Source organism: Argentina silus (assembly GCF_951799395.1).
Source record: "Argentina silus genome assembly, chromosome: 19".
NCBI classification, from domain to species: domain Eukaryota; kingdom Metazoa; phylum Chordata; class Actinopteri; order Argentiniformes; family Argentinidae; genus Argentina; species Argentina silus.
In genome coordinates this window covers 14,156,400-14,183,924 of record NC_139673.1, presented here as the reverse complement: position 1 = coordinate 14,183,924, position 27,525 = coordinate 14,156,400, and the positions used below count along the sequence as shown (strand labels likewise).

Here is a 27,525-nt window from a genome sequence, read left to right as displayed (position 1 = left end):
ATTTCTTTAAGGGAAAGAAAGCTAGGCAAGAGTGTTTACATTGCAATGGTTCTGGTTCATGACTTAGTGTTGTAATAATTCTCTATAAGTTGTAATATATAACTTATAATAATTGGTGGGCTTGCTTCAGCAAGTCCAACTCTCATTCTTCGACATACTTATTATTATTCCAATTCTTCCACCTGCTACTCCTACAATTTTTTATATATTCACACCAATCCAACTTTAAAACATGCAGAGAGGTCTAACTCGCGTTGCTATGACTTTTGGTTGACACCTATTAAACTTTTTACACGTTACCAACTTGAAAGTGCCCTTTTTAACATGGAGGTCTATGGAAACCAAAAGATGCAATTTTTGAACCCTTGCCGAACTTACACCTTTTAAGCTATTAACACCATTTCAACTGTAAAATGTGCCAAAAACTCTAACCATAACCCAAATTATGGACCCATACTAATTAACTTCTTAATTGTTTTGATCTCCTCCTCCTCCTCTTTCTTCTTCTTCTCCTCCTCCACTGTCAATCATTCTATCATGACAATTCTTGCTCTTCCAGGGCCTTGTTACACCAGAGATCATCTGATACTCACACTATGGTGTTAGGTCTGGTTGTGGGAGCTGAACTACGCAGCAACCCAGACACTCCACTGTAGGAGGCAACACACACTCTTAAACAGAGGGTGAGGGTTCATGTATTTCATGTTTTGGGGTGAAAAAACATATGTACACTCTATTCACACAATAAATATTAATCAATTTTCAGCTTTGTTTCATGAATGGGGTCAAAAAGTGAATGTCTATCTTCACGTGTGGTCACAATGACATGACCAGGCTGCATAAAGAGACACACCAGAGTTGGACGTGTTTTCTGTGAATGGGGCCCCAATAGGCCACAAACAATACTGTTCACTCTGTATAACCCACACTGGTTAACCTCTTAATTGTTTAGATCTTTCTATACCTCCCCTCTCATCTATCCATCCTCTCTTTCATCTATCCATTCATCTCATCCATCCAGTCAACTAACCTACCCAACCTCTCACTTTCATTCAACTATCCAGAAAATCTTCATCAACCCTGATAAAAGCTTTCTGATATCTATTAAACCTTTTGAACTATTACGCAATTTTTAACTCCAAAAACTCTCTTCCGGTTAACCAACCATCTCTACCACTCAACCAACTCTCTACCCACTCCACCGAGGTACCCCTACCTCATCCTATCTAACATTCTATCCAACCAAACAATCTCTAACTTTATCCACTACCATAATATGACTCTCACTTTCTTTCAACTACCCAGCAAATCTAAGCATCTTTAAACCGTTGCCACTACCAAAATAAGACTTTGCAAGCCCACAAAGGTTAACTTCTTTTTCTAGTTCTAATACGTTAGCGCACACACAGATTTAGCACCCATCCATGACTGCACCCTTCCACAGAGTCGCCTGAATCTAATGCAGATGGAACGTTTTGAGAGAGCGCAGCTGATAATACTTTCAGTCCATCAAGGAAAATAGCATACGCCTAATTATGTGTTTCGGCAAGACTTGGTTTTGGCACACCCAGTAATCCCAAACCGTGGCCATCATCATCACAAGCTCTGACTCAAACTAGAATGAGCTTTGTTGTCTATAAAAGATGCATGTGCAGTACTGCTGTTTCTTTTCTGTGGTATCATATATAAAAGTGCTGAAGACTTTAAAATTCAGGTTTCACAGAGCAATCACATTCACTGCACGATAAGCACACCGCGCACAATTTGTGACGAGCCACATCATTGCCCTGACAAGCCGGGCTTGTGTCAACTGACCCAGAGATACTCTCTAAGTTTGGCCTTTTTAAATGTCGAAGTATTACAACATACTGGCAGTGGCGGCGACAATTACAATGCTTCGTTTGAACGATTTAGCTAGGGAGCAGTATACCGACGAAGAAGTCAGTGGAGTCCTGGCATGTGACACTCACTCGGTCACTGACAGGGGCACAATGAATCGCTCAGCTTTGGCATGCACGACTTGGCATGGCTTGCTGTCAAATCGTTGATCACTCAATTCCCTTACCGGGTAAAGCTAGTTAGTTGGATTCAACGACAATATAGTAATATATAGCCATTTAGCCAGCTAACTTCCGTACAATGCAGTCACCGTGGCTGGCTGGCTAGGTTAGCTAAGCTAGTAGTTGGCTAGCTGGGGAGTGGGGCGCTAATTACGTTTAGCCAGCGGTTCAAGTTTCAGCGAACGTACTTCTACGAGCGAGTGGTAGCTAAAGATGGTTAGCTAGCAAGCTAACGTCATTGGTCGTCAATGCGCTCACATTATCACAGTGACAATACAGGAGACAGCTATTATGCCACTCCACACATGTCACCAAATCATCATGGTTCTCTGTCGGACACAGGCAGCATGCAACGACCTGCCACTCATATTACACTCGTCTCGGTCACAACGATCTTCTCATCTAGTAGTACCAAGCTACAGATTTGCCTCGAAAAATAAATCACAGAAAAGCACTGCGTAAGATCCCGTACCATTCTCTTCACCGTTGAGACTCAGGAAGAGCTGCGCCGTGGCTATTATCCATCTATCGGCGGTGTTCTCGGTTTGCCTTGGAAGGAAAGCCCAGTTGACGTTGGAGAAATCTGCCTCGGCTGCAGCTCCAGCGGAAGGTTGCTTTTTCATAATTGTGCGACTCCAAACTGACGCTGCATGACGAGCCAGCTGAGTCAGCCCCGCACACGGACACAGGGGCGGGGCTGTTATGCTTACGACTGATAGGTGTCAAACATATGTGCATTTATTACTCCATTGTGAAACAGATTATAGTACTGATTACAATGTCAATTTACAGCGAGAGTATGTGTGTGTTTGGGGAAAATCATGCATTGTGTGCACTGCCCCAAAATACAGTGTTCATGACTAGTTAATGTTGCCATTTAAGTTCCAATTTGAGAATGTAAGCTACAGTATGCTGCCTACTGAAACCAAGCATAACTCTTTCTTACTGAAGCAAGATGTAAATCTTTCATTTTAATTACAGACTGAAATAGGAGCTAGTGAGCTGTACCTCACCATAAAATTGCAAACAGGTAAAACTTGACAGTTGTAACCCAGAGATTACTCGAACAAAGCACATTGTGCAACAGCACTGAAAGCCAACTCTCTCAGTTTCTCCCTCCCTTTCTTTCACCCTGCCTATCTCTATGCACTCCATAATGTATGGATTCATTTGTATGGCATTGGCTCTGTAGTAAGTCAGTGGCATTTCCTTACAAAAGTCCACTAACCTTTGACTTGAATTTATCAGAGGCCACCAGGATTAATAACATAATTCTAGTTCCAGGCTCATACCTCAGTGCTCCAACTCATACCTCAGTGCTCACACATCTAGTTCTTCAAGCTCAGCTACCCTCACTCTCCAGACCTTGACAGCTGGTACATAGGAAAGAATATGACAGACACTCCAAACTGAGATCAAGTGTTATTTTAAGGCAATGAAAGCAATTGTGAAGATTATTATTTTCAATCATACAAACAAAATTATACAGAGAAAAAACCCCAGTACAGTATATATCAAAAGCTATCTTTACCTACAGTTTTACTCTGAATTTAAATCCCCCCCACGCCCCCCCCAAAAAAATAACTGCCAAGATGAGTATTAAAGTGCTTTCTCTATCAGTAGTGCCTGTCACCAAGGCAACACGTTTAGGCATTATTATGGCTCCTCTAACCTTCAGCCATCCATGGTTTCAACACCCTGCATTTTCAGGCACAAGCAAGCTTTCCAAATAAACCATCTGTAGGTCTGATATTCAGAGACCACATAATCTACAACCACCATCACCCCAACCTTGCTGCCCCCTCTCCCCACCCCATTACATTCCCACATGATGTACAAATCCTAATTGATCGGGAAAGTGAATATTTCCCATGCATTGATGTTTAAGTCAATGCAAAATTGTTGACAGTAAAAAATAACCATTGGCTTCTTGCTCATCAGCTGAAGTCAGCATTTTCCTCCCCCGCTGGCATAGTCAGCTGCTCCATCTAGGAGACAAGGAGAGAGGAGAAGGAGAGAAGAGGAGAGTGTGAGAACAGTAGACGCATGGAGCGGTTCATCAAAACCGTTGTTACAGACTTTTAAAAGTGTGTCTCATTTCCTGAGAAGGCCATGACAGCTATGATGATGATGATGATATGTCCATATATTCCTAGATATCAGTCATACTACAGTAATATCCACATTTATTATATAATGTCATGCCGTAAAGGCAGCAGAAATAGCCTAGCAATAGTAGGGAGGACTTCACACAGACAACACAAACACAACATAAATAGCACAGTACAATATGCTCCACAGCTCCCCACTAGGTTTACACCAAGCAACTCAGCATGCAGATGGCTGCATAGATGGGGAGACATCTTATGAAAAGTAGTTATGAGAGGTTTTACTGAAGGAACACAAAACTGGCAGCAGACAAAGACAAAAAAGCACAAGCATTGAAAAATAGACTGCAGAAATAAAGAGATGTGGTTAATGGCTGAACAGTGAGTAACACTCCCTGTGTCCACATTTTAGCTTGGCAGAAGCATGAACTCCTTGGCAGACATGATGAAGTTCAATGGGCTCAACAGCAAAAACTGTGGTTGGTAGGCCTGACATTACCAGGCCTCTGGTGCCATCTAGTGGTCATTATGAGTATCTAAATCCAGAATAAAAATGTTGCTGATTTGAAGGGTTCACCGAAATTTGTGTGTATGAAGATGAGATTACACAAAGGGGTGTTTTGCCTTTGAGATTTGCTTACAACCTTGGAAGTCAAAACCCAAAAGAAAATATAAAGCTCTAGACGACACATGATAGATGATGGGGAGGATGCATGTAGTGGTGTCTAGTCATGTCTGGGTTTCAGAGGTTTAAGGGCAAACCTGGCAGTAAAGGCTCCCTGGACGAGTCCAACACCTGATGGAGATGAAGTCATGTCATCATTACATCCCAGACAGACACAGACACGCCTGGGTTGAAAAGTATCTGAAATACGTTTTAAATACTCAAGAGTGTTAGATTGAGCCCGTCTGGAGTACCAGGTGGGCAGGGTTTGCATTTCTTTAGACTATTCCATTGGTTCCTTTTAACAACACAAACTCAATCAAGCACAGCTAAAGTATTTCAAATGCTTTCAAATACTACTTGAAAACCCAGGTGAATTCAAATAGCCCGTTGAATACGATTTGAAACCCAACTGAATTCAAATGGGCCATTGAATTAAACCCGTGGTGCCCTCCCTCTCACCTCATAGGTGGTCCCAGCCCAGAACTGCCTCATCTCCCTCCTCCTCCAGGCCACCAAGGCAGAGGAAAGCAGGGTGAATGGGACCAGGTACAACAGCGCTGGCTGGCCCATCTTAGTCACCAGCATCACTGCAAACGTCACCACCATGCCACATAGGTAGGCTATGGGGACAGAGAGAGAGAGAGAGAGACAGAGAGGGAGAAAGAGAGAAACAGAGGGGGGGGGGGGAAGACACCTAGTGGTCAGGACCAGACAGATATTCACAAAGAATTGCAGTGGTGATAATAGTGAGTCATATTATTTTCTTTCACTAATAATGACAGTTTGGCTGAGCTGTAAGTTACCGATGCAGCAGGAGACAAAGTAGATCTTCTTGGGGCTGTTGACCCACACATCAAACCTGCTGCAATAGGCCACCAGCAGACCTGTTGGACCAATCAGAAAGCAAAACACACAGAGTACCTGTAACACCGTAAACCTCTGGGAGTATCTAAACAGAGTGTGGGTATTCTCCTTTTCATTCATACTGCATATTATACACCTGTGCAATACGGATGTGCCTACAGTACCTTGAACTCTCTATGAAGCTACAGTAACATCTTTGAAGGTTTCAACTGTGGAGCTGGAGGTCATGTTACTGAGATTTTAGCTCACCTGGTACAATGATGTCTCCGTAGCCCAGGATGGAGAACTGCATCCCACATAGGTTCTGAGCCTGCGCTGAGAACCGCGGCACACGCATCACTACCGGCAGCTGAAGTAGACCACAGACAGGTTATGGTCAACTCACGGTTAACTAGCATTCGGCTAACTTTCCACTAACAGTCACTGAAACACAGAGGAGAGATGTGCTCGATCTGAAGCTACTGTAACAACTCAGGACTGGAGAAAAACATAGATGTCAACTTGCCAGCTTAAAAGCAATGGTCTTTGTTAATGCCATGAGACCAACATAGAAGCAATTATTTCACCAAATCACCCACAAATCCCAATATTTCATTATATGCGAAAAGCTCTCACCATTAACACTCTATAGCTTGATGTATTGATTATTGAGATGGCATTACACACCATATGATGAATCAGATACTAATATAAGTATGAAAGCTAACCATGTGACTGAGTGTGTGCAGTCCAGATACCAGTTCCCTCATGGGAGTCATGTAAGAGTACACGTGAGAAATGGTTTCCTTTGCTTACTGCTTTGAGTATTGAGATGCCCCCCCCTCACCCCAGAGCCACAGATTAATACATCTATAGTGGACTCTGGTCAGTCCCCGCCCCCCACCACCCCACCCCCAGGTGTAGCGTGTAATGAGGGAGCTGACGGGTGGAGAGGGAGAAGCAGGCCTTACTTTCTCATAGGCAGTCGAGGGTTCAGCTGGGACCTCCAAAATGTTACCCTGCGTCTATGACAAGAGCCCACCCCACCAACGCACAGTCAGTCAGTCAGTTAGGAAATCAACACTAGGCAACACTACACAGCAGCTCAGATCAGATCAGCCTGATTTGTTAATGAAGCCAGGAACAAATCAACAGGAATGCAAGCTTGGACAGACGGTAGGAGAGGTGTGGAGTTACCTTTTCTCCCGCTGCGTCCGGACCCAAGGCCACCTGCACCATGATGCTCTCTCCGTTCTATAAGAGAAACCGTGCAGGACATGATAACAATGTCTAGTGAAACCATTACACAGTGAGGTATATCATTATCATCATCATCATCATCATATGTTATGAGGTACATGAGGTAAGTCTTCTGCTTTAAGATGCAATGGATTAGGAGAACTGTACAGGTCACAGGTATGACTCACCGGAGTGAAGAAGGGAGTGATGAAGACGAAAAACACATCGTATAGCAGCAGAAGGCTCAGGAGAATCACACAGATCTGAGAGAGGGAGATGGGGGGGGGGGGGCAGACAGGTGAGAACCATGTCAGCAGCAGATGTCTCTGGGTCAGAGGTCAGAGGTCACTGCGACTGGTACCTTGTAGTTGGACAGTGTGATGGTCTTCATGAAATTCAGACAGAACGCGATGCCCAGGAGATCCTGCAGGACCCAGATCCATCTAGAAGTACAAACATATATTTACATACATACTACACAGTTATGTGCCAGATTCAAGTCAAACTTCACAACCAAACACAAAGGGAACCACAAGTTGTTATATTTTGGGGCCTCATTTGCTTTGCTTTACCAAAACATTTCCATGACAGTTTAATCAGAAACATCTGAGTGTTATGAAGAGGGAAGTGAAACGAGCTTCTCTACAATAGAACTCGTCATTACCCATCATGCTTTGCTCATGGAAAACTTTCAGAACAGATCAGTTGATAGTGGTGTGCTTCTGTAAAACACTGGCAATCCTTTTGTTTTAGGAACCCACTTATATTTCTGCTGCACTAAGGAAGAACCTAGTCATATCTGTACTGCACTAAGGACACTGACTAGTCAGTAAGAATACACATGCCCACAATGACCTTCTCCTGTTCTTTGGACACTACGCAGGCAAAACTTTTTCCATTTTTATGTATTCAGACAGACAAGTAGTCATAGTCAATGAACCATGACAGTAATGCTGAATTGGACAGACTACTGAATCTTACAGCAACAACCCTCCTCTGCTGATGACGTCCATGTTGAAAACCTCCAGGCAGTTTCACCCAGAACCACTTCCTGTTTTACTGCCCACTACATTCCCCAGAAAGCGGGGGGTGGGTGCAGGAGACAACAGGGAGAGTTGTGTGTGTGAGAGGATAGGGGTGTGGGTGGTTGTGTGTGTGGGTGGTTGTGTGTGTGTGTGTGTGTGTGTGTGTGTGTGTGTGTGTGTGTGTGTGTGTGAGTTAGTAGACAGTACCTGTCCTCGTTCCTGTAGACACCCCAGACCACAGCTGCAGTGATGCACACAGCAGACAGCAGCAGAGACCTCACAGACAGACTCCTGTTCAGGACAGAGAAACTAGAGGGAGACAAAACACACAGGGGGGGGAGATGGGGGGGAGAGAAGGTAAGAGAGAGAACCAGACACATAGCCACAGATAGGTCAGGTCTGTCTGCTCCAGTATGACTCACAGAGACACACGTGAAGTTAAAGTTTACAGAGTAGACTTTGGTGTTTGTGTGACTCACTTGACTAACACCACACACAACTCAAAGATTCCACATGACCACACGTCACTATGAAGGATAGATATGTTGTTCGGGAAGCAGACGGGGACAGACGTCTATGGTGTCATGGTATGTTTGAGTGAACAGAGAGTGGGGAGGAAGCTCATACCTCATTGTGCCACACCCTATCCAGTCCATCACCGCATCCAGACAGCTGAACAGCGCCGTGGCAGACGCAAGGCAGAAGATGGCGATGATCACGTACACTGGACAACACACACATAAATCAAAAAGTGTTTCAAAAACACGCCTTAATTTATTGCTTTATTTTAGTGCATCTGAGAGCAGATATGTTTGGACACACTCACCAAGCCACCTGTAGAAGAAATACATGAGGACGAGCATCACACACATCAGACCCACGAAGACGACGACTTTGATAGGAGAGTACAGCGAGAGGTCTCCGCTGTCTGATTTCTCCTCCTCTCCTCCACCACCTGAAGACGGACCCATACGCAGCCTCTCTCTGTCAGAAACACAGACACACACACAGTAAATGCCAAACAGCATGAGAAACATAACCTAGGAACCTAAAAAGGTTTCCTTTCATTTTAAAAGCTGTTTTTGCACAAAATTAGGTTGTGAGAAACCTGAGACATACTTCTCACACGCCCCACTCCAGTAGCCTCCCAAGGCAACGGTGGAGACTCCAATCAGCAGCATGACCACGATACTTGCATCAAACTTGGCAGGAGGCGGGGCATACAGCTTTACCTGCATGACTTCACCAAACACCTGAGGCAATACATACAGCACACTTAAGGTACTCCAAAACCTGAAACTTGAAAGTTGTTAGATGTTACATCAGGTCATACACCAGATGAGTGAGTGAAAGAGCTGACCTGTTGTGCATCCCGGATGTCCACAAATCTCATGAGAGCCAGGGGGATCTGGACCTTTCCGATGTCTGTCTTATTGGCTGCTGGGGGGCTCTGAGGAACCAATCAAATGAGTCAAACAGCGGATCTAACATTTGCTTAATTTGGTGTTAGATTAGTTTTGATAAGGTCCACATTTTGACATCTATCTAATATTCCTATATCCCTCCTATAAAGACCTTTCAGAGTTGTGATAAGGCATACCATATATAATTGATAAAAGCATACACTACCCAAATAGTCAAACCCATATCCTACCATAGAGTCAGTGCTGGCGATGAGTAGAGCAGCAGCCCCAAGGTCCTGGGCGACCAGAGCTTTCTGGCTGGGTTCACAAATCCCTTTCATTACCACCACCGCCTTACCCAGGACCATGGCTGGGCTGACCCCTGAGGCATTGCACAGATGAGTGGATGTCAGGTTCACCAGCTGGTACTCCACCTAACAGGACAGGACAACAATGTGATCTGGGGAACATCATGCCCATAGCACTGATTCAAGGTAGAAGTTACCATTAACAACAGATTTAGGATCAGATAACCCTAAACGTTTACATTGAAGGAAGGATTCTATTGAAGTCAATAGTTGGGGGCAACTTTTACCCACTTAATTAAAGTGGGTAAACATCTCACAGGTGCTGGTACCAAATAAATCACAGGTGAACTAAAACTTACAGCAGTTCCAAGAGAGTCTGACAGATTGCTCCATTTTGCATTATACACAAGGCAGTATTCTTTCTCTGTAGATTCATTTGAAACGTGCAAAATTGCCTCTTGACAATTTATCTGTGAAATAAAAATATATTACAATCAATACATGTCATGAAAGTAACCAAGTGTGGGGGTAGGGGAGACAGAGACTTTCAAGTTAGTTCTGAGACGAAGTACGGTATTTGCTAGTAGTACGACGAGAACCGCTGAGCAAAACTAGGGGATTTCCAATGCATTGAGGTTTTATTTCCTGATAAAATTACGTTGCTAGCTGGCAAGCTAGTGAATTATTTGGCTATTTTACATGATACAACAGAAACGACTATTGGAAAATAAATGGTGGATAAATGGATAAATTTACATGGTGTTAGAAACCTTAATCTGACCATGATATTAGCTGGGACTGGCAAACTACGTTTCAGAGCGAGTAGCAAGCAAACCCACACATTCCAGTCCTAGCGAAACGAAAGTGCACATCTAGCAACACACTACAGTAGTAAGCTAAACTGGCTAGCTTTTCGTCTTACCTCCGATAACAAGAGAATTATTGATAAGATAATAATCACGGCAGTTTTTGCCATATCGAAAACATTCGAGGTTTTCTAAATTCCGTTTATGTTCATCAGTAAACGACGGTCATTTGCTGTAATCTCTGTTTTGGCAGAACACTAGTTGCAGCAGTATCGCATATCTAATTTCTGTTGTCAAACAGTCATTTTACTTCCTGTTACGTCGCTTGTATGTGAATCTTGTGACATCTCCACCTCAAAAGTAACGGAAATGTCTACATACTGCAAGAGTAACCAGATTGTTGAGTTTGTTTGTTTTTAAATCCGGGAGTAATCTGACTAATCTGGGTCCTGGACACAAACCCTACATGTGTTGAGATAAAACTAAATCTGGACATATGGGGTCAATGTCACAGAGATAGCCAATTCATTTATTTCCATTTATGCCATTTAGCAGACGCCTTTATCCAAAGCGACTTACAACAAATACATTTGGTTAAGTGAGTGAATCATCTATCCATCAGTCATCATAAGAAAAAGTAATCTATGCTAGGACCAGGGACCATAGGCAGTCACAATGCTAGAAGAAGGCAAACAAGAAGAAGGTTTTTTTAAACAGGAGAGAAACTTGTACAGGGGGGTAGTGGGGGTGAAGAGGTCTTTAGGAGGGACCGATTCCAAGGGCCAACTTCACCAATATTTACCATGTGGGAGAGTCAAGGAAACAATATCCTTAATTATCAATTATAGTATCACAGCAATTATTCTATGTTCTTAGATGCTATACCAGCTGAATCTGAGGAGGACCAGCTGAATCTGAGCAAGACAGTGACATCCATACAGTACTCATGCAACACGTGTAGGGCTGAAACTATTCATCAAATAATTTGAATATTAGTTTATTAGCCTTTGCTTAATGTCACTGTGCCCAGCTCTACCTCAAGTGCCTTCGCTTGCTTATTTATTCATTGATTGATTTATAATTTTTTATTATTTTGTGCTATCTTTAAACAGCCATTCACACCTGTGAAAATGTTTGGGTATGAGTATGATAGAAGGAGAGTAGACAAGAAGCTACAAGTTAAAATGGACAAGATCAGGAAAAGGACTGATACAAAAGCAAAGGACTCTCAAACACTAAATCTGTATTCAGAAACTATGTTAAAAAGTCTAAAAAGCAGTGTGCAGGCTTTAACACTTTTAATATTTTACCTTTTTATACAATGCTGAAAATAACACTTGTTCAATAGTTTTTCTAAACTGGCACTTTTATTTTTATATTGAAAAACAGGAAGGAAACATTTTCTGGTTCTAAGCATAGGTATATGCCAATGGTTCTAAACTACAAAGGCTATAGCCTACCTCATTTTATTTTTCTCAATAAAGCATTTAAAAAAGCAGTGTTCTCACAAGTTTGTTCATTCTGATTACTCCATTGTCAGAATAATTGACAGAATACTCAATTACCAAAATACTTGATAGGAGGCTGCAACTATACTATACTGTAAACAGAGAGAGTCCATGACAGTTTCACAGATGCTCATACAGAGATCAGAAAAGTCACACATACACATAAAACATCAAAGCTGCCAAGGAACCACATCTCAAAGACTGTTAAGAACGTTGTTTTTTTTATTAAGATTCTAACAAGGAATAAACTACATGTATAAAAATACATTGTTGAAATCAATGCTTTTGTGTACAAGAGACAAAATGGTCCAGTGTGCCCTACTACATATTTCAAGTTTGTTAGAATGGAAAACAGCATACTTTACACCTGAAGGCAACTCCATTGAAACAGGAGTTTTTTTCAGAACAAAACAAAATTAATATTGGCGTGTGGCCCCTTGATATAGCCTATTGTTTAAAAACTCTATGCTCTAAGATTTCAGAATGAACCAGATACTTCTATAATGTGTCTCAGATCTCCAGAGTGGCCCAGCCACCACATGAAGGGTCGGTCATGTTTCCACCAATCAGATAATAAATACAGGCATGCACCACAGGGCCTAAAAAAACAGCAAACACTCCTGAACATTTCTCAACTTTTTTTTTCCTCACAAACACAAGCATACATTTGACAGAGATTGTGATCGGTACTAACCCCTCCCATCTACTCTTTACAGTGCAACAGCATGGCAGACAATAGAAAGCAGTGCTTTAATGGAATTATATACAGGTTTCCTGGAAAAGCAGTGGTTTCATCTTTTGGTCCTTAGTCCACTTCGGACAGAACTGCTTTTAAAATGCCTCTTCAAATCAACAGCAGTAGTTTTGCACAGGCTTCAGTGATTGACTGCAGGGAAAAAAACATGACACATTAAGTTTAGTCTCCTCGAACATCTGTGCCTAGTGAGCAAGGTTATGTTTAGTTCAGTAAATGTCACAGTTGGATATTACAGTGCCATACATATCTCACCTTGTTATAACTGAGAGCCCTCAGAACCGTGTCCATAACCACCTTTAGATTTCATCTTGGCCTGAACAGTGTCCACCTACAAACACAAAGATACAGACATTCAAACCTTGAAAGGCAAACTTCCTAAAACCAAAACCACCCACTTTGTCTGACCGCAGCATAGCAATGGATGCTGTTAATGCATCATGGAAAAGTTTGGACAGTAGGCCTACTTGGAATGTTCCAATACATTCTGTGTGCCAATGTGGGCTCAGAGAGACAACCTAAAATAAAAGGTTAAATCTTCCCTGTACCAACTAAGAATTTACTTGGAGACCTTATATTAAAATAGCTTTTATTCTGGGTATTGTCCCAATAACTTATTTCATTATTACGGTTAAGACAACTATCATCATTTAACAGTATTCACTCTGTTGTATGTACATGCATGCTTTTTGTGTGCCAATTTGCACTGCCCAGCCAGCATAATTGCCCTTTGTGGGATAATTTAGTATTTTGTTTTGTGGCTGATTGAGCTCTTAACTTTAAGGGCACATGTAATGTTAGTCTCTCTGCATATTCTAAGGTGAGGATAGGGCAGTACGTACCGACCCCAGTCCCATGCCCATGTCCCCTGAGCCCACATGTGTGGTGTGAACAAAGTTTGTGGGCTCCCCAATCATGGTGCGATCTATTCGTCGCCGCCTCTTCTGTAATGCAAAGAGAGCAAACTGTTAAAACAGGCAAAAAAAAGGTCAACTGGGCGCATGCACTACACAGTAGGGTATAATCACTAAGTCACTGTTCCATTTCAGTCAGTAGCCCCTTCCCCTAGCCCTTTGGTATTGACAGACCTAAGAGGATCAGACAAGTGTAGGCAATATTGTTCTGGCTCCAAGTGTAGCATTGCTTTCATCCACTTGCTCTTTTAGACAGTGATCACTGGAAGGGGAGTAGGGACTGATATGGAACTGGGCCGTGGTGATTGACTGTCTGTATGATGATACTGAAACTATTTTCTTGCTAATACCAAAAACAATTTCACAGCATCTGACCGCCAGGTGAACAGATTATAGATAACATAATAAACATTATGATGACAGAATAGCCCATCTGAGGAGTGTACTCACAGGCTGAGGCTGCTCGGCGATGCAGCAGCTGAAACAAACCCAGAACTCAGTCATGCTGACGCTGAGGCCACAGCAGCTTCCTCCTTGAGCTCACTCCTCTCTCACTCTGTCTGTCTTCCTGCTTGCCCCAACTGGGATGCCACAAACATACGCCGCCGGAAGTCGATTACAGACATGCACTAGCCGCAGGTTTCTTTATGAAAACACCCAATACAGAGACAACTGTCCTCCGGGGCCTCGGGCAGCTCACTCCTGTGGACAAGGTTCAGTGGAGAGTTAGCCTATCTGGTTAAGCATGATTACCATTAGCTACCACTATTACCGTAAATTTCCATGAACACATTTACACCCCCCATTTGGTGAAATGTGATGTTAGATTCGGTGACCTAGTTCTAGCCTGTCATGCCACAGTGCCAGGCTCGTTGGCAGACTTGTGAAGCTACTGTTGTGAGAAGACACACGGCTTGTGAGACTAGCCACCTTCTCGAGGGGAAAGAACCTGAGCAGAGTACCTCAATTGACTCTGCTGAATGTACAAGCTGTGTACTAGGAAGAGTCAAATTCCCTGTTAAAGTCATCCAAAAACCCTTAAATGTCATACTAATAGCCTATACAATACATGTGAGAAGGAAAGCATATTATATTTAAGTAATTGAAGGGAATCTATAGAGTGGAAAACAGCATTTTCAGATAAATGTAGAGTACTAGTAGTGCACAATCTGAACATAGCCCCCTTTGTAACGGTACACAGCAAACCCAGATGGGCAGAAAGGCCTTTTCTCATATTTTAAATGTTCTCATGTCCTTCCTTTTTAAGTTTATGCTGTCACAAATAATCGACTCGTAAATATCTTTCTATGGAATGTAAATATCTTTCTATGGAAATGTTATCCACAGAGGAGAATCATGAGGCAACTCCAGACAACCTCTCATTGTGTTTCAAGAGGACAAGACACATCTCTGATTTGTTGTCTGACTCTCACATGACTTACAAAAATACCCTGAGTGGTGAGAGTGACCTCGCCCTGCAAAGATGGTAGTCTAGTGGTGATGTTAGATTAGTCAGGGAGCAAGCATAGGTAGGTACTGTGCTGTCAGGATCATCAGTTCGGTCAATATGCCTTCAACTGCTGTTTTGAGGAGCTTGCATACCAAGATAACAGTTTGAGACCAGGGTTCTATTAGTGGAAAAAAGTAAAACTCTGCTGATTGAGAAATGTCGCCTTGAGCTAAAAACTGTGCCAATCTTTGTCCACCTATTATAGTCTACAAACACTTATAGGCCTAGCTTGGTTACTGAGTTGCTAAAAATACAATGCCTCTATCTAGTGATCTTAATGATCCCAAAGAGGATTTAAAACTATTGATCTCAGATTAACTTGATGGGACTGAATATGTGCTGGCTATTTACAAACAATCCACGAACTGCTAGAGGGGTCAATCAGTTGAATCATTCAGATATAGCTACCTTCTCTTGTCTATTGAAATCAAAAGTTTTCACTGAATTAACTAAAGTAGAATAATGACATATGACTCCTGTCACGAAAGTCGGAGCGCAGGTTTGAGGACTCAAGCAGGAAAGAGCGAGGTTTTCTTGCTAGCTACTAGTGGTTACCAGATTCAACTGACAGCTAGCTAGCACGGCTAGCTTGTACAAGACTAACGTTACACGTACTTTCAAAACCAAAACGATGATAACGAGTGTGTGCCCTGAAATGGGTTTGGCAATGTTTGCCAAAACATCGAAAGCTATCGATATATATGGTATTTTTAAAGTTTTTACCTGTTGGTTAACTTCCCGAAGTTCCGAACAAGAGAAGGCTCTTCCTGCTTCTTGGCGCAATGATTGCTGGGACAAGATGTATAGAAATGTGACTGCATAAGAGCCGAAATATATGGTACAATCTAGGCCTGCATATTGTAAGATTTTAAATTCTCAACAATATTAATACCCTTATGACGCACAACCAATTTCGAACTGATTTTGCCTGAATTTGTCAAAGAGAAGTGAGTGCCCTGACTCGAGGTGCACTGCTCTACCACGTCCAGCAGAGGACAATCAAACTTATAAAATCATATGAAGGCTTGGGCCAAATACAGTAGCCTAGAACAAAATGTACAATATATTTCTACATTCAGCATTTCAGTATCATGACTCCTTCTAGACCACTGAATACAAAGTGTATATGATGTATGCCAATTGAAGTCATTCTGTGGGAGGTTTGGGCTATGGTTTCCCTCGACTCAGGGTGCCTAGTCCAAGACCAAATTCATTAGATCAATTCAACAACTGAATTGAAAAAGTAGGTTTACTTGGTGTTAACCAACTCTGAATAGTTAAAAACAATTGCTTTACTAACACATGATATCTGTACATTACATATGGATTATATTTCGTAATCTAAATACATCTCGTAACCTGGAGCACATTTTCTCATCAAATCAGACACTACCTGGGATCTCCAATAAATCTAAATTGTATTTGCATGACGATTACTTGTATGGGTGTAGATTTGCATTAATTCAGTCATTTGCATGTGCTGAGAGTCTCTAGTAACAAACAAGATGCCCATGAGGAATAACAAACATTAGCAAGTGAGTAAATTAGATGAAATGCTAAGAATGTAGATTGACACTAATGTGATTATTCAAAGCAAAGGGCCATTGTAAACCTCTGAAACATGTGTTCTGACTGGCGCTACATGTTTGGCTCTAAAGTACACAGAGAACTTGACTGAGGAGCATGATAAATGACACGAACACCACACCACGTTCCAACCCTGCACTCGGCCCCAAACTATCTAGCAATTTCATGTTACACCTATCACATTGGTAGGAACAAATATTGATTCAAAATGGCAGCTGATTCAGATTCATATGTCTTGCAAGCTTGACCGTGGCATCTGTATCGATGTCAGCTGGGAAAGAGAGATCATGTGCTCGCCTCGGCCACTGAACTACCCAGCGCCAGTATTCACAGTATCGCTGTCCCAGTATTAGAAAACCATACACTCTTATAAAAAAAGGTCATACCCATAACCATAAAGGGTTCTATAGCTGTCCCTGTGAACCCTTTAAAGAACCCTTTTGGGTTCCACCCTCTTTCCACAGAGGGTTCTAAGTGGAACTCAAAAGGGTTCTTCAAAGAGTTCTCCCACAGGGAGAGCAGAAGAGCTCTTTATAGTTATAGGTAGCACCTTTCTTTCTGCGAGTATATGGTTTTCTGATACTGGGACAGCCATACTGGGAATGACACTGAGAAGCAAGCACATCCATTCTAGGAAACTGGAGGACAGGGAGACAGAATCCTTTGTTCCAGTTGGTCAGGTGTTGTTATGTGCATGCAGTTAGTAATTGGTGGTGTGTGTAGTTGTGCTGGACCTGCTGAGAGTAGTTTTAACTTTAACTTTGTCACCTTCACCGTCATGTAATTCACCAACAAACCACACCACTCACACACAGCACTCATAAGTAGGGAAGTAACATACTGTAGCATATTGTGCTTGTTTCTCAACAGAGGTAAGTCATTCAACCACAAATATTGCTGATGGTCATAATGATGGCATGTATCAGTGATGTTTTACATCACATTTACTTATGCAATATGTTATTTATTTATTTAATTTATTTAATTTACAGAGGCTATGGAGAGTTAATAAATGAGGCTATTAAGAGTTTTGTAGAATGAAAAAAGAGAGGGGCATTTCACACTCTGCATTTCAATCAAGCCTATATTTAAATGGTGGATGCCAACTTCACAAGCACATTTCAAACAAGTACTTTTCACTGGATGGAGAACAATAAGGGATCCAGCCATAGATGGAAGTCACTCAAGTTAAAACTGGCTTCTCCACATGGCAGCCTCCTCCTCATAGTTGAGGTTCTGAGGGTGTATAAACCCTCAGCTGCAAGTGGTATTTTGGTGTAACCTCAGAAAACTGTGTCACGAATTTGGGAGGGTGGATTCTAAACAAAACAAAAAGAGGACAACGATAGATATGTTAGCGCAACAACTTTATTCAAATTAGGGCTACCCAATAAATTTAATAATATTGTATCGTTGTCTTTTGCAGATAACATTAGTTCCATTGCTGCTCTCAACATGTTAGGTGATGCCTAACTTATTCCATTAAGGTGTATCACTCGTGCATTGCATAATAATTACATTGTAATAGGCATGTAGATTTGGCTTGAGTTATTATTAATACAAGACCTGCTATGAGTTGGACTGGCAATGCATTGGTGCGAGAAATAATTGTCAATAATGTAAAGACATGTAGGCTATGCTCTACTTTTGTCGTGCACTTGTTACTATGCCCAATACATTGGTGAAAAAAAAACCTCTGCCACAATTAAGCAATCAACAAACTCATGATTCTCTTTAGTCTTTACAAACTACCTAGGCCTATCAGCAAAATCAGCTTATCTGAGATAACACGAGGAAATAAGAAGTGGTGAAGATCGGAGAAGGGGTAAACAACAACATAATAACTATTTTCATTTCTTGCATTGAAGTATAATTTTGATGTGGGAGAAGACAGAGGGAGGGGGAAGCGGGGGCTGTACATTAAAGCGCTCTCGCGATTGGCTGTCTGCTTTGTTTCCGCTGGACAGAAGTGTTTATATAGCCAATCGTATTGCAACAGGGAGTATGTGTGCAAGTGAGACTGGCAACCCGGTTCTCTCTTGGTGGAAGACTGTATAGGAGTGACATCGTCCAACTTTCACCCAACTCAACGCAATGGAGGAATCAAGTAGTTGACGTTTCCTAACCTTCTCTTTTTAAGCTTTCTTCCGTCTGATCACTGAGTTCTTAAGTGAGCTGTCCTGGTTTATCGACGTTTCTTGCGAGTTTTCGAGCTTTCACAGTCTAAAGATGAAGTACATTATCGGCGTTGGCGGGTGAGTCAAATGAATGGCCATTCGAATAACCTGCTGTACTAGGCCTCGCCTGGCACGTGGGATGTGAGCGATGTAAAGAAAGTCCGCCTGTGCGTTATCTGTCATTATGTCGACAATAACCGTTCTTAATATTTAGACGTAATTTGTGCTGTCTGAAAAAATTATGCAAATATTGGCACGTCATTATTTTTCCTGTGCGCCCTGTAACATTGTAACGAGTGTTCCCGCACGTTCGACTTTTCCTCACTAATGTGACAATCACTCTTAATGTTGCGTAGTTTGAAAATGCACTGCCGCCAAAAAAATGTACGCTAGTGGAAGGACAAACGACAGCTATGTGGGATAAACAATGTACTGTTCATCGCCTCTGTGTGAACTACCACGTCGCATAATAGTACGTTCAGTACTGCGCTTCCGTCTCATTGGCGTGGCCTCTGTCTCACCAACCATATGGTCCGTGTCTTTGTGCTCCACAGGGTAACTAACGGAGGGAAGACCACCCTCACCAATAAACTGATCAAGAACTTGCCCAACTGTTGTGTGGTACATCAGGATGACTTCTTCAAGGTGAGTTTCAAATGACCTATTTATGTCGTTTTTCTTGTCAGTGATAGTTACCTTAATACACTGTTTGTCTTTGCTTTGATACGGAGTGGATATCATTGCGTGGACAGAAGAATGTACAAGTAGTAGTGTTTGTGTTGAAGTGAGAAATTAGTGTTTGTCTGTGTGTGGTGGAGAGAAGAGACGGGGTAGCCATGCCCTATCTACGTTTCTTATGGGAAGCATGTAGAATGTACCTGGGTACATCTCTTCCATGTATGTTTCAGCCCCAAGATCAGATTGAAGTTGGCGAAGATGGCTTTAAGCAGTATGATGGTAAGCCAGGTTCTTTATTGAAGGGGTGCGTGTATGTTAACGTCTTTGGGAGTGTATGTGCATAAACATAACATGGGCGCCTTATTTAATGGAATCTGCATACTTAACTAAGACGCCTAATGTAGCAGTGGATCTCTTCGTTCCTCACTCTCCCACATGTTTTTGCCTCTTCTTCCCTTCCCTCCCTCCATCCTTGCTCCCTCCTCTTAGTCATCACTGCTTTGGACATGGACGCTATGATGAGTACGATCTACGGGTGGCTGGAGAACCCTGTGAAGTTTGAGAGGTCGCATGGCGTCAACAACACCTTGGATACGGAGATACTCCCGGAGTCCGACCATAAGGATGAGGAAACTCACATCCTTATCGTGGAGGGCTTCCTGCTTTACACTTATGAGTGAGGGGGCCGTACCATTCTTCTCAGAGCACTGCTAATTCCATTCTTCTAAAGATGTGTCAGGTGTGATTTAAAAAAATAAATAATAATAATTTGCATCCCCCACCCCCTTGTTTTCTTGCAGACCTTTGATCGACGTACTGAACCAACGCTATTTTATTTCCATTCCATACGAAGAATGCAAAAAGAGGAGGTGGTAAGTGTGTGCGTGATGAGCATTTTTGGGGTGGAACGTGTCTCCCACCTGTTATTTAATCTGTGTGTGATGTCCTTTGCAGCTCAAGGAACTACACCGTGCCAGACCCACCAGGTCTGTTCGACGGCCATGTCTGGCCCATGTATGTCAAACACAAGAACATGATGGAGGCGTCAGGATGTGACGTTGGTAAGTGGGGACTGTATCTTTGCATATTCTGCATCATTTAATGTTGTTATTAATGTGTAATGCATGGATTTGTATTACCTGAATGAGAATCTAAGCTGTGTGTGTCATTACAGTGCAGCTTGATGGAACTAAGTCAAAGGAACAACTGTATAACGCTGTTTATGGAGACGTCCTAAACCACATCCAGAAGTGTCTGTAAACAACAAAGGTACCTATAACTGATGCTGGCCTATAGGAGGATACTGGATACCTCTTTGTTGGCATCATATTTGTTTTTGGTGCAGATTGTCATCTGCACATTGCACAAAACGTGAATTGGTTTACACTATGTACTTACAAAGAAATATTGGATATTTATCCTAGTGAAAATGGGGCATTATTTCAATGCTAAAGCTACTAAGTAAAGCTCTTTTGCCTTATAATTGAAGTGGTGATGAGACCTGGGAAAGATCTGCACCTATACATCAAGTTTAGGATACTCACATGGCAGTAAAGCTGAAATCCATGAGTATTTACACATGACACTGGTTGTGGTTGTGTTGCAGGTCACATGATCGGCTAAGAGAACAGGAGCATATATTCTGCCTGCAGGAGGAAGACCGCCTTGCCGTAACCGTTTCAACCTGGCAGCTCTTTTTAAGCCAGTGGCTGAGTCTCTTTTTTAGTGTAAATTATTCATCACCTGACAGCATTATATGTTGCCATGATTTTATATCCTCCATATTTATTGCTTTGTTATCAAGCCAACATTCGACAGAGTCGACAGAACAGTTCAGAGGATAGTTGCAGCCAGTTGCACGCGTCAATAAATGATCCTCCTGCCAAACATCTCTTGTGATCAATGTCTGTTTTAACTTCATAATTCAACTGTATGAATGAAGGGAGCCTAAATACAAAGGTCTTCCCTCCAGTTTGGAACACGAATGAAGGATAATTCCCATGTCTATATTCCAAATTGAGATCTTTTGACTTCGTTTACTTGTTGAGACAAGGCTCAGTTCCGCTCCCATTCATATTGTGTAAGTGTGTGTGGGTGTCTGGAACTGGCATAGACATATCCACATCCAGTCTGCCAGACCAGGACTAAGGTCTCATTATGGTTTTCCCTTTTCGTCACGTTTTCATAAAAACGCAGCAGCTTGCGGCAAGCCACCACTAAACACAGGCTTCCTGCGGCGTCACTATCTGTCCCACACGCAACAGTTGGAGAGGATGATAGTCGGGCGTGATCATGACACTCAACCCTATGACTCACGTGATTCAGCTAAAACCCTGCTGCTTTTTCTCTGAACTCACACACTTTGTTTATGTTTGGCCTTGTTTTCTCAGAACAACACCCAGAACATGCATGCTGCATCTGAGCTACATTCTAGGAAAAGATAACTTACAAAGCCATGCTTTATCTGTTGGCTGGTCTCGTGAGGAGTATTTAATGCACAGTCACTAGCAGCAGTGATCATCTTTCACATACAGTATAAGAGGAATGATGTCTTGTACAGCTTAACTCAAGGTTATTATGAATGTAAGATCATGAGATGGGGAGACAACGTCCATGTGCAGCCATTCAGGGAAGACTGCTACTGCATAGTCAGTTGAAACTTGAACCTCTACTCTTGCAGGGTTAGGGTACATGATGCTACTCTGTCACACGTTCAGATCAGGTTAGGCAGCCAAGACAGACATAGTTAATGCAAGTCAAAGAAATGTGTGCAGACTACACTGTCTAGTCTGTCCACAGGGGATAAGTGAGTTGTTGAGGTATATATTATGTAATATTACTGCTGGAATCTGCTACTAGCAGCAGCCAGTCGTGTGGGCCTACTGATCTCAGTGGCTATCTGTTCTATGAGTTAGCTTTAGCATGGCCATAGAAACATTAGCATGGCCACTGAGAGCTCGCCATAAGAGAATACTGGAGGGGGGGGTGATACACGTGATCTGAATGACCGTATGGCATCAATGTGTCCATGGATCCAGGGTGTGTTCAGAGGAACATACTGTACAAAAGTTGCACTTCATCTGAAAAATGGGAGGGATTATCTGAGGTGTGGTGGTGAATGATAAATAAAAGCACTGAATCATATGCTTCAACCATTTTAATTTCTCGCTCAGTCATTTTCATGTTACATAAGTGCTACAACCATTATTGTACAGTACACACAATACTGTGCATAATGTTTTTACTTTTAGAGTATTACATGTGCCGTGCACTCAATGTACATTCACCCCTACATTTAATGAAAATACGAGGTTGAAAGTCATTCTAAATCGGAAGAAACAGCCCTCACCACAAATCCTTTTCAACTGTATGGAACAACTTGGAATACACAGGCGTGAGGTTCATTGAGGGGGCGGGGAGTTTTCCAGGAGTTGTTTTTTGCAGATTGTTATGCAACAGACATGTGCTGTAGAAAGTAGGGGCACGTCAGAATGACAACTGAAATATTGGTTCTTGGCCCACATATGAACATGTATAGAGTGTTAGTGTGTCTTTGTCTGTTTGTGTGTGAGTGACTGTATATGTATTTTGAGAAAGAAATTCATTGTGCTGAGCCAAAAGCAAAAATGAAGGCAAACAAAGAGAAGAGTTACAAAGCAGCTGCTTTCTATAATATCTCTTCCTCGTCAGACTGAACAGGCCCTCTGTCCATTGCATTACAGAAAAGCAACTGTCCACAACTGACTTGGCTTACACACACACACACACACACACACACACGCACGCACGCATAAACACTGAGTGGTCTGGTCTTGCCTGTGAGCTCACGTTCTCTCCAACATAGCCAGGAGGTAAATATGGAAATATGGTTGATTGCTTACATAGTGAATGTGTGATTTGATTAAATCAACAATGGGGCAGAGGTATGGTAAAAGAGGTGTGAGCTGTTGCATGACCTCGGAATGACTCTGATGTTCAGACCTTCCCCCCTCTACACACACACACACACACACACACACACACACACATATACACACGTCCCCTGTACAGTGCTGCATGCACATTTTACTACATCCAACTGTCAATCAGAGTGCTATTAAAAACCTCCTCATTCACAGTCTTTCTAGCACAGCTCCTGCTTACTGTAGTTATTGGTCACACTCACTCATGCTTTAGACAGACTTGTCCTTAGCTCACAGGCTTAAACCCTCAGTGTGTGTGTGTGTGTGTGTGTGTGTGTGTGTGTGTGTGTGTGTGTGTGTGTGTGTGTGTGTTAGCTGCTCACAGGCAAGAACCTGGTGCTCGCCTACCGGGCGGCAAAGGGAACAGCCCCTCCTTACTTGCAAGCAATGGTCAGCCCCCAAACCCCTGCCGATCACTCCGCTCTTCCACCTCGGCTGGCCGCCTGGCACTGCCGCCTCTATGTGGATGCAACAGCTGCGCTACTTGGTCACAGCTTTTCACTGTCCTGGCGCCCCGCTAGTGGAACGAGCTTCCCACTGCTGTCATGACTGCAGAGTCACTACCTATCTTCCGCCGTAGATCTCTTCAGGCTTCATCTTATCTTAACTGTCCCTCCTAAAGACCTCTTCATCCCCACTACCCCCCTGTACAAGTTTCTCTACTGTAAATAAATACATTTAAAAAAAAAAAGTAATTCTTCCTTCTTCTAGCATTGTGACTGCCAATAGCCCCTGGTCCTAGCATAGATTACCTTTTCTTATGATGACTGATGGATAGATGATTCATTTCCTTAGACAAATGTATTTGACAAAGTCGCTTTGGATAAAGGCGTCTGCTAAATGCCATGAATGTAATGTCATGTAAAGGCCTTTCCTGAGAGTGCTGCCGTGTGTATCCGATAGAAGGCACCATGAATGTATCAGTTAAGCAGTTATGTAACCTTGAGGAGTAGCTTAACTCCCAAGATCTCCTTATAAAAACAGGTCTAGATCTGCCCTGGGGACTTGGCAGTGTGGCCTCTTGCCTCTTTGTCTGTCTCAGCCTCAGTACCAGTGTAGGAACTTCTTCCTACAATTGATCCATTCACCTGTGTTCTGTGGTTACAGTCATGCAACATGCCAACACACAGACTACATGCAAACACCCAGAGCTATGAGGTGATGCATGGTATTGTCTCCAAACCTCTATATCACGCCTGGACTGGTTTCTGAGGCCTACACTTATCGAAACCACACTAACTGCCAGGACCAGGAGTGAGAGCTACAATTCTGGATCTTTCTGGATGTGTGTGTGTACTGAGTGTGTGTGTGTGTGTGTGTGTGTGTGTGTGTGTGTGTGTGTGTGTGTGTAGGCGTGCACCCCTCTCTCTCTACCTATCTCTCTCTCATTCTCTTCTTCTCTACCTATGTCTCTCTCTCTACCTCTCTCTCTCTCTCTCTCTTTCTCTCCTTCTCTACCTATGTCTCTCTACCTATCTCTCTCTTTCTCTCCTTCTCTACCTATGTCTCTCTACCTATCTCTCTCTTTCTCTCCTTCTCTACCTATGTCTCTCTACCTATCTCTCTCTTTCTCTCCTTCTCTACCTATGTCTCTCTACCTATCTCTCTCTTTCTCTCCTTCTCTACCTATGTCTCTCTACCTATCTCTCTCTTTCTCTCCTTCTCTACCTATGTCTCTCTACCTATCTCTCTCTTTCTGCACCTCTCCACTGTCGGCCTTGAGGATAGGATAAGCAGCAGTCTGCCTACAGTGGTTAACTGAAATAGAGCACATAAACAACACTATAAATCCTCCCTGCAGACATTTAACTCTCCTATACTGTTAAGGTTTAGACTGTCGCATCTTTCCCTGAATCAGACACCACACACACACACACACACACACACACACGCACACACACACACGCACACACACACACACGCACACACACGCACACACACACACACACACACACACACACACACAGCCTGCCGGGTGAGAGAGAAGCCGCCAGACCAGAACCCACTAGCCATTCCCTGGCTGCTGAGGTGACTGTGGATCTTAAGAGGCGACATCTGTCTGAGAAAACAAACTCACTGTCTCTCTCACAGTTTCTCTCAGTCACCATGCTCCTTCTCTCTCTCCTCCTCCTTCTCTCTTCTGTTACCCAACATACCCAATAACAAGGGCAGGGCACATTGGTTTAATCAAATCATCCTTTTTCCCTCCACCACAATTACCCTCTGCTTCAAAGCCTCTCTCCCTGCGTAGGACTCGTTTCTATATTTACAGATTTTTTACTGCATTCGGAAAAGAGCCCTATAAAACCCTTTGTTACTAATGTACTAACTTTTTGTTTTGAAAAGGCCCTCATGGTCTACACTGGCTGTGTGTGTGATGTAGAAAGTTTTAACCTTAACCCAGCACCCAGGGCTAGTAATAAAGCTGTCTTCCACTGTCTGTGGTTTACCATGACTGTCTGTGTTTACGCTGCGACATGTTACTGGCCCGGGGAGTAATTATACAGCAGGGACAACAACAAGAAAGTATTATCCTAGAGATGGCCTATAGCCTATAAGGAAATCACCTATAGAGTTGAGACATCTCACTTCTTTTCAAGGTGAAATGATGCCAACTCTGGGGACAACATACTGTTAAAAAGTCTGTTCCAAAATGTGGAATTTTGGTTGTAAACTGGATTATTATGTTTAAAAACGTACTCTTCACCATCTGTTGAGTCACAGAAACCTAATTACCCATGTTCCCCATGCCCATGTGCCTTGAGCTATGCACCAAAGTTATATAAACTCACTGGGAGGAAAAGTAACCTCATTTAAGACTCATACGGTCAAAAATCACCACAGGACAAGATGTTTTCCAGATCCACTATTCCAGCATCTCATTTGGTAAATGATGTGCATGGAATACTACCATGCCAACCAAATGGCAATGTCCACGGGGAATATTAATAATAATCATAATAATAATAATAACATGATGCAGCAATTAGCTGTGCTGGCTGACTATATCCTGTTATGGTGGGCCGGCCTGTGTGAGGCCCGGTGTTGTTGCTGCTGGTTCGGACCAGGCCACCGCCGCAGCCTCCCACTCCTCACCTCGGCTGAATCACTGTTTACTTAGACAGGAAGGCTGCCCACTACGACACCATCTGCTGCTGCATGTCTGTGGACTCGGTTGTGGCTTCGGCGAGGAGGGGTTTGTTTTTTTCCCTAACGGCCAAGATTTCTAAAAGCAGAGACGAGTCTAAACCAGAACCAGGGGTTTGAGAGGAGCTAGGGCCCGGCCCGAAACCACCACTGCTCCAGGGCAGTCTGGCCTCTCGCTTGCACACCCAAACAACCCCCCATCCCTCACCCAAACCACCCCCCGCCCAAACAACCCCCCATCCCTCACCCAAACCACCTCTCGCCCAAACAACACCCCATACCTCACCCAAACCACCCCAACCCTCCGGAGGCTCAGGGCTCTGTTCAATCAAACATGCTATCCCATTTTACTGCATAAGATAACAAAAAAAAAACAATTTGGAACTGCAAGAATACACCTTGTGTGATAATAATTTCAACAAAGTTTCTACAGTATCACAAATGGTCAGAAACTCAGTCAAACCTACTGTTTGTACCACACCATAAAAACCGGATTATGGTTTTGATTGAACAGGGCCCTCTGTCTGAGACCCTTTGTAGTTCCTCTATATGAGGCAGAGTAGTGTAGTCTCTGTTCCAAACAGAAGGGGGCGGGGGGGAGGGAGTAAACCGTGTTGTCTTTGGACACATTTCCTGCCGTAGTAGTAAGAGTAAAAATAGAGTTTTTATGTGAACTGCAGCAGGAGGTGGGACAGACACATGGGTGTCTTGAGGTGGAGAAGAATGTAATTTGCTTTTTGTCAACAAAACATTTACACAACTATCTGAAACCTGACCCCATAACACACGATGCTGACAGGTCCTGTGAGTTTCATAATGGTCAGAAGAA

The 27,525-nt window shown here is 42.9% G+C and overlaps 4 protein-coding genes across 7 annotated transcripts in view; 1 reads left to right on the top strand and 3 right to left on the bottom strand.

Annotated features, from left to right (window-relative positions):
• The window catches only part of trpm7 (transient receptor potential cation channel, subfamily M, member 7), a gene marked incomplete at both ends in the record, with an annotated part of 30,625 nt that extends 27,965 nt beyond the window's left edge, over positions 1-2,660 (bottom strand). For both annotated transcript variants that reach the window (XM_083691518.1, XM_083691519.1), the window contains one exon: positions 2,533-2,660. In XM_083691518.1, the coding sequence (XP_083547644.1) occupies positions 2,533-2,535 (3 nt within the window). The remainder of the gene's footprint in view (positions 1-2,532) is intronic.
• An 810-nt stretch (positions 2,661-3,470) lies between these two features.
• Positions 3,471-10,761, bottom strand: sppl2a (signal peptide peptidase like 2A). 3 transcript variants are annotated; one of them, XM_083691497.1, is made up of 17 exons: positions 10,576-10,761; positions 10,013-10,123; positions 9,597-9,779; positions 9,303-9,392; positions 9,062-9,195; positions 8,769-8,926; positions 8,570-8,666; positions 8,150-8,251; positions 7,279-7,360; positions 7,106-7,180; positions 6,876-6,932; positions 6,650-6,703; positions 5,949-6,048; positions 5,639-5,719; positions 5,295-5,455; positions 4,931-4,964; positions 3,471-4,048 (listed from the first exon to the last, which is right to left on the bottom strand). In XM_083691497.1, the coding sequence occupies exons 1-17, from the start codon at positions 10,627-10,629 to the stop codon at positions 4,008-4,010; spliced, it is 1,614 nt and encodes a 537-aa protein (XP_083547623.1). In that variant the 5' UTR covers positions 10,630-10,761; the 3' UTR covers positions 3,471-4,007. The 3 variants fall into 3 exon arrangements, with proteins under 3 accessions (XP_083547623.1, XP_083547624.1, XP_083547625.1); XM_083691498.1 differs by lacking the exon at positions 4,931-4,964; XM_083691499.1 differs by lacking the exon at positions 6,650-6,703.
• A 1,410-nt stretch (positions 10,762-12,171) lies between these two features.
• LOC310820072 (CDC42 small effector protein 2-like) lies at positions 12,172-16,002 on the bottom strand. Its single transcript, XM_083691577.1, has 5 exons — positions 15,869-16,002; positions 14,086-14,337; positions 13,564-13,665; positions 12,977-13,052; positions 12,172-12,853 (listed from the first exon to the last, which is right to left on the bottom strand). The coding sequence occupies exons 2-4, from the start codon at positions 14,137-14,139 to the stop codon at positions 12,981-12,983; spliced, it is 228 nt and encodes a 75-aa protein (XP_083547703.1). The 5' UTR covers positions 14,140-14,337; positions 15,869-16,002; the 3' UTR covers positions 12,172-12,853; positions 12,977-12,980.
• Positions 16,003-18,756: 2,754 nt separating this feature from the next.
• On the top strand, positions 18,757-21,476 carry mibp2 (muscle-specific beta 1 integrin binding protein 2). Its single transcript, XM_083691646.1, has 8 exons — positions 18,757-18,987; positions 19,464-19,554; positions 19,818-19,866; positions 20,077-20,263; positions 20,388-20,459; positions 20,542-20,648; positions 20,762-20,856; positions 21,194-21,476. Exons 1-7 carry the CDS (start codon positions 18,962-18,964, stop codon positions 20,845-20,847), a joined length of 618 nt encoding a protein of 205 aa, XP_083547772.1. The 5' UTR covers positions 18,757-18,961; the 3' UTR covers positions 20,848-20,856; positions 21,194-21,476.
• The last annotated feature ends 6,049 nt before the right edge of the window (positions 21,477-27,525 follow it).

What these genes read in the sequence shown, in the direction of transcription:
- sppl2a (XM_083691497.1), bottom strand. Translation starts at nt 10,629, where the DNA reads ATGGCAAAAACTGCCGTGATTATTATCTTATCAATAATTCTCTTGTTA. An exon ending in TCACACTGTCCAACTACAAG is followed by an intron (nt 7,181 to 7,278) that starts GTACCAGTCGCA and finishes TCCCTCTCTCAG; the next exon opens with ATCTGTGTGATTCTCCTGAG. An exon ending in CAGGGAGCCTTTACTGCCAG is followed by an intron (nt 4,049 to 4,930) that starts GTTTGCCCTTAA and finishes CTTGTCTCCTAG; the next exon opens with ATGGAGCAGCTGACTATGCC.
- LOC310820072 (XM_083691577.1), bottom strand. Translation starts at nt 14,139, where the DNA reads ATGACTGAGTTCTGGGTTTGTTTCAGCTGCTGCATCGCCGAGCAGCCT. An exon ending in TCGCCGAGCAGCCTCAGCCT is followed by an intron (nt 13,666 to 14,085) that starts GTGAGTACACTC and finishes TTTGCATTACAG; the next exon opens with AAGAGGCGGCGACGAATAGA. An exon ending in TGGGCATGGGACTGGGGTCG is followed by an intron (nt 13,053 to 13,563) that starts GTACGTACTGCC and finishes TTGTGTTTGTAG; the next exon opens with GTGGACACTGTTCAGGCCAA.
- mibp2 (XM_083691646.1), top strand. Translation starts at nt 18,962, where the DNA reads ATGAAGTACATTATCGGCGTTGGCGG. An exon ending in TGGCTTTAAGCAGTATGATG is followed by an intron (nt 19,867 to 20,076) that starts GTAAGCCAGGTT and finishes CCCTCCTCTTAG; the next exon opens with TCATCACTGCTTTGGACATG. An exon ending in GGCGTCAGGATGTGACGTTG is followed by an intron (nt 20,649 to 20,761) that starts GTAAGTGGGGAC and finishes GTGTCATTACAG; the next exon opens with TGCAGCTTGATGGAACTAAG.